The sequence below is a fragment of the Phyllobates terribilis genome, unplaced genomic scaffold (genome assembly GCF_046119375.1).
Source record: "Phyllobates terribilis strain yellow unplaced genomic scaffold, ASM4611937v1 Scaffold_3__8_contigs__length_932513732, whole genome shotgun sequence".
NCBI lineage: Eukaryota > Metazoa > Chordata > Amphibia > Anura > Dendrobatidae > Phyllobates > Phyllobates terribilis.
In genome coordinates, this window is record NW_027362763.1 from 837,569,815 (window position 1) to 837,583,000 (window position 13,186).

Below are 13,186 nucleotides of genomic sequence, written 5' to 3' on the forward strand. Positions count from 1 at the left end.
CCTGAACCGAACTTTGGACTTCCATGGGTCATCCCCAGTACCTGTTCTAAACATAGGACAAATGTGCGATGCTCGACACTCAGTTGCACAAACCAGCAGATATCGGTAGATAGTTCCCAATGTAGAAGTGAGCAGAGCCAAATTACCCCTTTAATAGGACTGAGTTGCAATATCAGATGCAAAGCATGGACAAAATTGTCACTGTTTTTGAAAGGAAAGAAAAAGATTTTTTAGACAACCCCTTGAAAATTCGATGAATTCTGAAGCCTTTAATTTTATATCAAACACTTTCTTTCTGAAGGAAGATCATTAATAAATATTCTAGAGTGCACAGTGACATCAATATTAGCTATGTACAATAAACATTCATTTTAGCTGGTTGGAAGGAATGATAAAGGATTCTGGAAGAGTATCATTGAATGGTGCTTTAAGAAAACCGCATGGTTCTCGACCAATAAACTGTGTTTCAGTTGCTATATTAAATATGCAGGACACTGCACCACAATGAAATAACTGTATATATATATTATATGTTTACAAAAATAAGCATTGCAGTGCGTAAGTCCTCCACTAAAATCCCTGAATTAACGGCAGCTTTCATGACTTATAGAAACTACTTCTAGTATTCTTCAAATAGTTTTCCTCTCTGTACATGCATAATAAATTAAAATTTTATACTACAAAAATGGCTGGTCTGTGAAAGCTAGAATTTTTTTTTTTTTTTGGATGCGCATCCCCTGCCCTGGTTGATCCCATACTATGAGGTCTTTTGCTAAAACTGTAAATACAATATGGCCACATCCAGTGTACGTTTCAAAACCTTTTTTGTTGTATCATCTTCAAAAAGCATTTGTGCAAAATATGCCTTTTTTTTAAGAAACCAGTGTCCATAACTGAATTAGCAAATTATTTTTGACTTCTGCACATAGCAGACGTTACCTACTACGGTATGAAGCTATGTATATAAAAATACTGTACCAGGCGGACTAACTAGAGCAGATAGCGGACCTTCAAGTGCCACCATGGGTTAAGAAAGAACCATTAATAGTACTGAACAATTACCCTATTGCATTGACTTTCATTGTTCAGCACCCCAGCACTAGAAACACACAACTACAGAGCAACCAACTGACTACATCACTGGCTGCAGAAATGACGAGAACAATCTATTGTTTTCTACCGTCTTAAGAAAGAGATTTGTTCATGGTATAAAAAGTTCTTCTCCGTGGTCTTTCTTTAGCGAAAATGCGTGAACACGCTCAGTTTTCTTGAATCCTTCTTTCGTCAGCCTGTGTCCTTGCTGCAGATGTACACTGTTGTCCACTTGGTTCATCAAAGGTTGTTCCATCCAACACGAGAAATGGTTTCACCTGTCTGATCCCTCGATATTCCTCATAATGAATCCCTGGTAATGAATCGTTTCCATTCTTCTGCAATGTTTCAACAATCTTTAGTTATAAATTACATTAAGTTCTTCACCAAATAACTTAAATAGAAGAATTTATAGCAGACATGATTGGGGCTGGCTCTGGGCCAGTTAGCAGCCTTTTATCTAAAATCCTGGTCACTGTTATAAAGGATAACTTTTCAGCAAATAGTGGAATCTCGGACAATAAAAAACACACAAAAAAAAGACTATGAAGAAAATATCCCCATAGCATAGAACGGGGAACAATAGGAAGAAGTAATTCCCCTGAACAGTGACCGGGACATACTTGACGACCTCAAGGTGCATCACCATTTTATGCTGAGGGTCGTGTCTTTGTATTGCACCAAATAGTAGGATGAAGTCTTTCTGTCATGTCTGCATTGTAGATCAGATTCCTCCTCTGCACATTGGCAAGTTCACAAAGGTGAAAACATTGAATTCGGTGAGAATGGAGATACACAGGAAGACGCCATACAACAATAGGCATATAACTCCTAGCTTCTTGTCCAGTTTCCATTTGTTCAGATGAACACCACAGACCTATAATAAAGACAAGAAGGTGTTAACATATCTAAAAAAAAAAGGGGAACATAGAGCACCAAAATAAAAAAGCTTGTGATCTGGGTATCAAACTTTTAAAAGGTAACTAAAATGTGTACAGAGCATTTTCTAAATTGTGATATGTAGCATATTTACAGTGGACTAGAATAATTGTTTTCTATAGTTATTGTGTAATGCACTCCTTCACCTATGGTGGTGCTGCAGGTAAATATAAAACTTGCTGACGACTTTCACCACTGATTACAGCTGATTGCTAGGGACCTCAGTTAAAGGGAATCTGTCAGCGGGTTCTTGCTACCTCATCTAAGAAAAGCCTGATGTAGGGAAAGAGAAGCTGAAACCAGCGATGTATCACTTAGTTTACTGGGTGCAGCAGATTTGACACAATCAGAGTTCTTAGATTTAGCAATGCAGCAGAGCTCAGAAAGCTAACCCAGCCCACACCACAGCTAACCCTGCCCACACCAGGCTCTCTGTGTATAAAGATCAACAGGGAGGGTTACCACTGAAGGTACAAGTCCCAAATAACCCACCAACCACAGCACAAATTACATAAAATCGCCTTTATTAAGACAAATGTCAATAGACATGTCAAAAACATACATGATTAAAAAACAGACCTCTCACTGTAAGGGATGTCAGACCACATAGAGGCATTTAAGGCAAACAGGCTTTAATATATATTTTTTGGGGGAACAATCTCCATGCAGCCTGATGTAAAATAAATACAAACATGTGCACAATGGCACATAGTCCCTTTAGGAACCACCTATCATTTAAATATTCAGTAAACCATGTTACGGGATGGGATATAATCCCTAGCCTTGGATGTAATAGAAAATAAACCTACAAATAGTTTATATAAAGGTAATTACCTTAATAGGGGATTGTGACCAGTGCAGCACGTGTGGTGTCTGACATCCCTTTGCCCCAACGCATGTTTTGTATTCAGTACTTGACCACGCTCCCTGAGGAAGTACTGAATACGAAACTGCACAAAGAATCTGCATTACAAAAGCACTGGAACACAGAGGTCGGACCCCAAAAGATCATAAAAATTACTGTAAATATTATCAGTACTCCTTCACTATTTAAGATGCGAATAGCCTTTTAAAGGGGTTGTCCACTATTAGGGACATTTTTTTTCTTACTTACAGCATTTCATTTTTTTGGGCTAAAAATTAATTTTATCATTGGGTTTTGCTAAAAATTTAGCACCATTTGCCTCTATAGCCTCTGTGCTGCACTGTCTATTGCGGGCTTCAGAATGGGTTAACTGAGACTCCATCACTGAGCTCATACTGTCCAATGAGAGAGTTTGTAACTCTTTTATCTGTCCTATTTGTGCTCTTAGCTGCTGCTTTATAAGTGCAGACTACATCAAAGTTAAATATGCAGGGAAACAAAGAGCCTGTAGAAGCTAAACAGTGCAACATTTTTAATGAAACCGAATTGCAAAAATTATTTTTTAGACCCAAATACATGCATTTAAGTAAAAAAAAGTGTCTCCAGAAGTGGACAACTCCTTTAAGGACAGTTGGCAGGTCTACATTTCCACTTGCACAAGATACACCAAAACGATATTAACCCAAGAATTATGATATTTTCTCTATTACATTAACCATTATCATTTACTATGTATAATAATTAAATTGTAACCATGCAAACGGTTACTACAGTTAGAATATAGCACAGCTGCAGGCTTATGCTAAAGGGACTGTATTGAGCAGACAGAAGATAGCACTGCATTAAATTACCTATTTTTTTTAAATCAGTTTTTTTGCGTTACATGTATTTTTTTTACATTTTTGACAGTTTTCTTTTTTATATGACAATCTTCATAAAAAAAAACCCCAATAATTATTAATCTTGTAATTTTCACACTGGCCACTGGGGCAACTTTAGATTCTAACTATTGATTGTTTTAGGAAACAACACATGGACATTAGCCACAATGAACAGACTCCTACTATCCAATGAGCATGTGCAAAGATGATTGTGAATGGAGGGGGGCAGGTTTAGCAGGGACATCACCTATTTTGATTGGCCGATCGTGTGTTATTAGCTGTCTATAGAGGGTTTACCTGCCTTTGCTGAGAAGGAGCCTGCTGAAAGGACAAGTTGTATGAGTCTAAAATAGTCTCAGTGGCCTCTTTAAAATTGCGAGATTACTATTTTTTTAAATAAAATCCACAATTACATACCGCAACAAACAAGGAAGCAAGGAGCAAAGCCACAGAATATATGAGGCCCCTACTGTTAAGATGTATCTGTAATAAAAGAATAGCACATTATTAATCATAAATACAAGATATCATTAAATTACATTTTTCTTGACATTTAAACTAAATACATATATTTTCTACTACATAATACCGATCTCCTCATTACCTGTACAGTAGGTGTGGAGCATGACACAGATGCAAAACACCCCAAAGAGATACAGCATTATTCACACTTCCTATCTTTCAGTGGACATTAAATAGTGGTTCAGGTATCTGCAGAATATTTTACAAACCAATCTTTTAGTTCATTACAGATTTATTGCTACATTACTTGTAATCGTGGGTCAGAATATTTTTCATGTCTCTGAAAGCCCCTATAACTGTGATCTTATGAAATACATGACATTTAAATCCTCAGGGGTGGGTCATATTTAGATAAAAGGTCACACCCATAAGGTCCAAAGTCTTCTGATACCTGTTATCAGTTAGGAAAATCACAGCATGTATGTGAGTGAGATTTATAAAATATCGTTGTAATCTAAATTTCACTTAGAAATTTCACTTTCACCCCCATGTGAAACTAGTTAACCTTGGCATATACTACCCACAATAATTAAATCAATATCACATAGTTGTCTCATGTTTAAAACATTATTTCTTCCTACAATTCCCAGAATTTATAATGTGATCTCCATCAAATCATGTCATAAAATATAGTTTCTTCTGGACAACATATCAAGAGGGTAACACTGTGTTCTAGGGAATTAGAGAAATTGAGTCTAAAAAGGCTAGTTTTCAGGAATTACAATACAACAGCCTCAGAGAAGTATTTTCCATTGTATACAATGCATTACTAATAGAATGAGTCAGTTTTTCCACATGAAGGTCATTCTAAAGTTATTTGCATATCTTAGTTTTGGGATTAATTCATAAATCCTTCTTACTTATTTTGTCCGCACTGCTAGTGAACATTATCATGATGCTGTATATATACGGAGTATGAGTAACTTCTACAATGCATGCATGAATAGTTATTTAGGTACCGGGCTATTGTACATACTGGGTTCAGCTGCAATTATCAGAGAGGGTTTCCGGAATTTAACCCCTTCAACCCAAGGTGATTTTCCACTTTTTCGTTTTCATTTTTTTTACGCCCCCTTCTTCCAAGAGCCATAACATCATTCATTTTATCATATGATGGACTGGAAAGTGTGAAAAAAAAATCTAAGTAAAACTGACCTGGGAATATGATTTTCCAGGTCAGTATGAGTACGCAAATACCTAATTGGAATCGTTTTTTTTTATTTAAGTGGTGAAAAAAAATTCGGAAATTTGTGCAAAAATAAACTAAAAAATGTTGCTTGTGTTGCCATTTTCCGAGACCCGTAACACTTTCAATTTTCGGGATATAGTGCTGTATGATGGCTTATTTTTTGCTCCCTGAACTGAAATTTTTGCTGATACAATTTTGGTGTAGACACGATATTTTGATCGCCTCTCATTGCATTTTATTGCAATGTTGCAGCAGCCAAAAAAAGTAATTTTGGGGTTTTCATATTTTTTCTCATTATGCCATTTACCAATCAGATTAATTTACTTTATATGTTGATAGATGGGGCTTTTACGAACACAGTGATACCAAATATGTGTTTTTTAATTGTTTTTTAATGGGGCAAAGGGGGGTGATTTGAACTTTTGTGGGGTTCTTTCATATTTTTAAAAAACTTTTTAACTTTTCACTGCACTTGTTGGTCCCCCTAGGGGACTTGAAGTTGCGATCGTCTGATTGCTTTTGCTATGAATAGTGAAAATCACGATCTACTATGAAAGCCAGCTGGCAGGCAGGCTTTCACAGGAGAATTGTCATAAGAAGCACAGAGGTCTTCAGCAGACCTCCGACTATCATAGTAACCCATCTGCGCCCTGCGATCACGTCACGGACATGCCGATGGGAACGTAGAATGATGCGCCCCCCTGTCGGCGCATGTGAAATGTCGCTGTCAGAGATTGACAGTGGAATTTAATGGGAACATGTCATCCCGTTTTCAGCCATTATACTGGCCCCAGTGTGTTGTTAGTCATGCAATGTGCAGTCATAATTCATCTCCTTCTGATAAAACACTGATTGTATTGAAACTACAGCAAGCTGCTGAGCAAGTGGCACATCCCTGGAATCAGAGTCTCTGCCCCTACCTCATGCTGCTCTCAGATTAAATAGAAAAAAACTGCTGACATATTCCCTTTGAAATTTCTAAAAACCTCCAATGCAGTTTAGGATCTGTCCACATACTAAAGATTATTTATTACCCATGGTTTACCCATTCATTTTTGGATGAAATTTCCCTACAATATGAAGTATCACAATTTTGACCTCACTTTTGCTTTGTACTAGTGAATGTTTATGGTGACATTATACTATAACTTATACCATTCTATTAATTTAAATTGTAAAAGAATTGCAATGTATTTAAATTGGATAAATAGCAACATATTACATACTAAAATGGAACTTAGACATTAAAAGTGGAAAATCATCTGGAACTATGTGTGCAAACTTTTTTTGGCACATTATCAGTAGGATCTTTGACAGTCTCTGGTGTTGTTGGTGTTATAATAAAAAGCATGCAGGTCTTAATTATTATATTAAATGTGTTTTCTATTAAATATTGCTAGAATACTAGAGTTTTAATTTTAGGATAAAAGTTAAATTAAAAGAAAAGAATCACCATTTAATATAATCCCTTGTATTATGTCAAGAAATTCCATGAGCTATTTTGTTCACTCATTACTTAAAGTGGACCTGCCACCAGATTAAAAGTGTGCAGTTCTTACACTTATTTTATTCCCGCTGCTTCCCGGAGTAATCCATTTTTTATTTTTATTATATATATATATATATATATATTTTTTTTTAAATCTGTCATATGGTTCCAGAGATGTGGGCCTTTTTATTACGTGTTAATTTTTATGGTCTTTACTAAGGAGGTGTTGTCACACAATTCTCTGGGGTCTTTCGGCTGCTCACATTATTAAACTGTGAGCACCGCCTCCTGGGAAAAGACCATAAAAATTAGTACTAAATAATAAGGCTCATATCTCTGGCACCGTGTAGCAGATTTCAAAATAAAACAACAAAAAAGAGCCCCAAAAATGGAATATTCAGAGGAGCAGCGGGGATTACATAGGAGCTAAAAATGACAGTTTTCTACTTAGTGACCGGTCCATGAACTGAACTCGTACTATTCTCTTCCATATTTCAGGTGAGACTCGTCTACTCAAGTCTATAAATGTGCGAAAAAAACAAACAAACGGATCCCATACGGATAATCCATATTGCATTTGATTTTTATGGCTAAATTGCCATTATTGACATAGGAAACTTTATTTGATAATGTATTTTGTTTTTTTACTTTAAATATTTTTATTACATTTTAAGAAGATTGATATCAAAACAGAACATTCCAATTACGTTCAATAATAACAATAAAAAGTTGACGGTTGTTAATATTGTTATCGTTAAACATTAGAATGTAAGTATAATCAGTTTGATGAGGTATTAATATATGCTCTTACATGAACCAAATAATTATGTGTATAGTAGAGGAATTTAAAGAAGAAAGGAGGGCGGAAAGAAAAAGAATAGGAAGGAAAATGAGGTGGGGTGAACAGAAGGAAAAAAAACAAGACTACAAGACTGCCAGGTTATTCCCCACACTGAAAAAAATATCCAACATGTCCACTGGTGATGAAAAGCTTTGAGACGATTGTTATCATGTGCAATCATAGTTTCCATTTTCATAATATTCTTAACCTCTTCCACCCATTCACCCAAAGTGGGAGTTTTTGTGGATTTCCAGTGACATTGAAAAATGCACTTTACAGCTGTTAGAAAGTCCCTAAGGGATCATGTACATTTTAAACAGTTGATATATAAATATGGGTGCAATATGGATGAAATACAGATGTCACACGGATGATGTAAAAAAGAGACATATGTATGGCTCATGGATGGTACAGGGATAGAATACGAATGCCAATATGGATAAAAATCGCCTGTTTTTTTACTAGATAAAAATCAGATGTTTTTTATTTTCTTGTCTTAACCCGGCCAAACTCTGTCTCTTCAAAAGTTGGCTGATAAGCAAAATGGTTTATATATACCTGACATAAACAGTTTATATCTTTTCATTTATTTAATTTATCATACTCATACAGCACATACAGTAAATATGAATCAATGTAGAACAGTTATCATTGTAGAATCAGTTGGCTCTGATGTTGGAAACAAGAAAAAAAAGATGTTGATGAGGATGAAGGTTCAGGAGTCAAAGGGACGGGCGCTGATCAGAATTAAACTCTAATCTCTATACCATAGACTGAATAGGAGCTGAGCTGAGGTTCTCGGCAGCGACCACTACACTGTGTACAGAACTGGGGTGTTCCGGCTCCGTTCACAGTTTACATACAGCCACCATCGGAGCTGAGAATACTTGATCGGTGGGGGTAAGGGTGTTGGACCATCACCAATCTGACACTGATGACCTATCCAATTATTAATATTAAAAGCACAGACTCCTTTAATTATCCTTTACTAACAGGGATGCAAGCATTTGAGGGATATTATCATCTTAAACATTTATGGCAATCCCACAAGATATGCAATAAATGTCTTACTGTTATTTGTCCCACGTTTGGAACCTTCTTGATAGATAATGGTCTGATTTGTATCTACATTTACTAAGTTATGACCACTTATTTATTTTGTATAACTAAAAGGTCAGAACCATATAAAGGGAAACGTCCAAGGTTCAAGTTTATATTCCTATCTAATTGGCAATTCCCATTAAAAGTCTTGTGCGGTGAAGTCATTCACACAGTAAGAACTGTCATGCGCCTTAGAGATAGCGTGTGGATTCTGGGCTTTGATTGAACTACAGCTGCTGTTCTGTTTGTTGTTAAAGTCAAGGAGTAAAAAAATCTACCATTACCTCCATCAGAATATGAATAAGCAGCATCCACAATGTGTGTCCAGAAAAGAGAATATATTTCCATGAGACAGCTCACCCCACTGTGGAGTATAAATGTGATGCATGTTTTGGGTCTGTGTATCTGACAGATACAGGTCAAGGCAAACATCTGCTGACGGATCTAGGACCATAAATGGCAGGAAGCACAACTGTGACTTTGTGAGAGCCTTTTTTTCTAATCACGAATGACTTACATAATAACCATTGTTTACATTTTTATTTCATAAATCAAAAGTGCACATGAAAAGAAGCAACTTTTTAGTATATCTTATCAGAGAAATCTGATTCTTTCTTCTCCTGGACTGATCTTTCACTCTCAATTCTTCGGTAAAAATCTGTAAAATCTATAATCAGTGAAGACAGATTTTCCCATTACTGAGATAGGAGACGGCAGTTAATGCTTTCAAAATTCTATGGAGAGGGGAATAGAAGGGAGGAGCTAAAGACATTCTGCTGCAAGTTCTCCTGAAATAACAGTTACAGTTACCCATAGAACTTTATGAGCACCAACTGTCATCTCGTATCTCAGTAATTGGAAAATCTGTAGTCACTGAAGACACATTTTACTTGTGAATTTGGAGAATGAATGATCAGTCCAAGAGAAGAAAGAAGCAGATTTGTCTGATAAGATATATTAAAAAGTTCATTTTCATGTTTACTATTGAAATAAATAAATAAATAAAATGACGGTTACTGTATAATGCAAATTCTGTCATAAGGGCAGCACGGTGGCACATTAATTAGCACTGCAGACTTGCAGTGCAGGGGTCTTGGGTTCAAATCCCACCAAGGACAACATCAGCAAGGAGTTTGTATGTTCTCCCCGTGTTTATGTTGGTTTCCTCCTGGTTCTCCGGTTTCCTCCCACACTCCAAAGAGAAGCTGATAGGGAATCTAGATTGTGAACCCCAATGCGGACAGTGCCAATAATGTCTTTAAAGCAGTGTGGTATATAATGGCGCTATATAAGTGAGAAAATTAACCAGTGCTGTGCTGCCTGGCGGACTACAAGTGCAGAGATTCTTAGCGAGGCTGCATTTAAGTACAGAGGAGGCAGACAAGTACATAGTTAAACGCAATATCATAGTTTAACACAAGAGCATAGTTTGGTGTTTTCCTTACTAGCCTTCCATTAGTTTTTCTGCTTTTACCTGTATTGTTTCTCCCCATCTAGTTTGTCCTCCATGGATAATGCTACCAGGTGTGCATCTTGTGAGATGTATGCATTACTTGACCACCCGTTTGAGGGAGGTCAAGTAATGCATGTCTGTGCTCGATGTCAGCGAGTTACATGTTTGGAAGCCTAGATACTGGATATAAATGTGCAGCTAGCAACACACAGGAGCACTGCAAACCTGGAGAGGAGTTTAGAGCTCACCGAGCTTGTGCTGGCTGGGGCCAGTGATATGGAGGAGGGTGGAGGTGGGGAAGATCAGGACAGAGAAGCGCGTAGCTGGGTGACAGTTAGAAGAAGGGGTAGGGGAAAAGTGCCAGGGAGCCCAGTCCTGATCTGGTACAACCTAGTAAATATGCCTGTTTGGCTGATATTAGCAATGCTAGCTCAGGACTGGGATCACTGCAGCAGGACGTTGTTCCTACCAAACAGGAAGACGACTGCTGTAGGAAGGAGGGAAATAAGAGTGCAGCATAGGCAAGACAAATGTTGGTGGTAGGGGACTCTATAATTAAGAGGACAAACAGGTTCATCTGCCGCCGAGACCGCAAATGCTTAACAGAGTGTTGCCTGCCGGGTGCTCGGGTTCGACATATTGCGGATCGGATAGACAGATTGCTGAGTGGGGCAGGGGAAAACCCATTGGTCATGGTACACATTGGTACCAATGACAAAGTTAGAAGGAGGTGGAAGGACCTTAAAAATTATTGCAGGACACCAGGAGAGAAGTTGAAGGCCAGGACCTTCAAGGTGGTGTTTTCAGAAATACCGCAGGTGCCACCAGCGTCACTAGAAAGACAGCAGAAGCTTAGGGAGATAAATAAGTGGCTTAGAAATTGGTGCAGGAAGGAAGGTGTGACATGCAGAAGTAGTCCTGTTGCCTCCAAAGCATCCAGCAACTGTTACAAATAACACAAGCACAGGAGACAGGAAGTGTTGTGCTTCAGAAGCATCCAGCAACTAGAGGGGTTAACACAGTAGTCTGGCAAAAGAGAAAGGTGGTGTGTTATCTGGATCTGACAGAAGGCAACTGAACAGCTTTCAGATCAGGAGAGAAACTAAACACAGGTCAGATAAACTCCCGGAACTAACAGTGCAGAGTATTATCGGGCAGGAAGGTAAGGACTGGAATGAATTGTATCACAGGGATCATCTCCCTCATCAAACCCTCCTCCCCTCCATCTCAATGCAGGATAAAGAATGCTGTGTACTATTGTGTCCATGTGAAGGAAAAGCCTGTGGTTGCGTATGCATAGAAGTGTGCTGCTAAGAGATCTAATCTGTGCTGAATTATGTTACTGAAGAGACTGTAATACTGTTAATACTGTACCTTGTGAAGAAACTACTGTATTGTTACTGGAGCCGGTTGCTCAAGAAACTCAGACTGTACTGTAATGAAGACTGTTGCTATAATATCCCTGAATTACACTGGCCATGCTTCAGATTAAATTCCACTGTTAAACTGTTGAAAAAGACTCTTGTCAGATGTGTCTGGTCAGCAATTGAATCTATCGTGTGCCTGAGAGAAGCTGCAGCCTATGGTCGCCCTGAGTAACGGTTCCCACAGGATTCCAAAGAATTAATGAAACCCGTCTCGCCCTATCTGAACCTAGCGGCGTGCATGTAACAAAGGGTTTGGGTTCATGGAGAACTGGTCTGACTTCTCTGTCAGCTACAGGCTTTACGGTAGGGACAGGCTGCACCTCACTGGGGAGGGTGCAGCTATGCTGGGGGAAAAAATGGTCAGACGGATGAAGGAGCTTTTACATTTTTTTAGGATCTGGGGGGAGGCAGGGTATTCGTGCTAATAAGGGAATAGATAGAGTAAACAGAGAGAGTTAGACAGTAGGGATTTATGAGGATTTAAGGGGGACTTGGATATACAAGGAAAGTAGAGAGCTGAGTAGTAGTAACAAATGTGCTAATAGTATTAAATGTCTGCTGGCAAATCCAAGAAGTTTCGCAAGAAAAATTAATGAATTGGAGACTCTTATGTCGGTCACGGAATATGATGTGGTGGGTATTACGGAAACCTGGCTGGATGAAAGCCATGACTGTGTGACAAACATAGGGGGTTACACAACATTTAGAAAGGACAGAAAAGACAAAAAAGGTGGAGTGGTGTGTAGTTTTGCAAGATCCAACTTAAAACCTGTGCTCAATGATGACATTAGGGGGAGCTTTGACAATGCAGTCAGCATGGGTAAATGTATATGGGGATGGCAACAATGGAAAGCTGCTAATTGGAGTTTGCTGCAAGCCACCTAATATAGCTGAACAGGTAGAGGATGAAATGCTGCAACAAATTAAAAGGCAGCAAATAATAATAATAGGGTCCTCATTATGGGGGATTTTAACTATCCAAACATTCAATGGGACATAGAATCTTCTGGTTGTGCTAAAAGCTGCAAGTTCTTATTCACAGTTCAGGACAATTACCTCTCTCAGCTGGTAGATGAACCAATCAGGGGAAGTAATCTGCTGTATCTGGTCCTGTCAAATAGACCAGATACAATTTCAGATCTACAGGTCCGGGAGCATTTGGGAAGCAATGACCTTAATATGGTAAGTTTCAATGTAATTTTCAATCAAACATTCAAAAGGGGAAATGCAAAAACTTGGAACTTTAGGAAAGCTGATTTCAACAAATTAAGGGAAGAGCTTAATCGTGTAGACAGGCACCATGTCATGGTAACTGAGGATACCGAACTAAATGGGGCATGTTTAAGAAAATATTACTAGAATCCTATAGAAAATTTATACCCTCTGG

At 38.1% G+C, this 13,186-nt stretch overlaps 1 protein-coding gene across 1 annotated transcript in view; it reads right to left on the reverse strand.

The window, feature by feature from the left end:
• Positions 1–242: 242 nt before the first annotated feature.
• Positions 243–13,186, reverse strand: part of SLC24A3 (solute carrier family 24 member 3) — a 428,724-nt gene continuing 415,780 nt past the window's right edge. Inside the window, exons 16-17 of the mRNA XM_073672470.1 lie at positions 4,195–4,260; positions 243–1,969 (exon numbers count right to left, since the gene is read on the reverse strand). Of these exons, the coding sequence (XP_073528571.1) occupies positions 1,817–1,969; positions 4,195–4,260 (219 nt within the window). The 3' untranslated portion in view covers positions 243–1,816. The remainder of the gene's footprint in view (positions 1,970–4,194; positions 4,261–13,186) is intronic.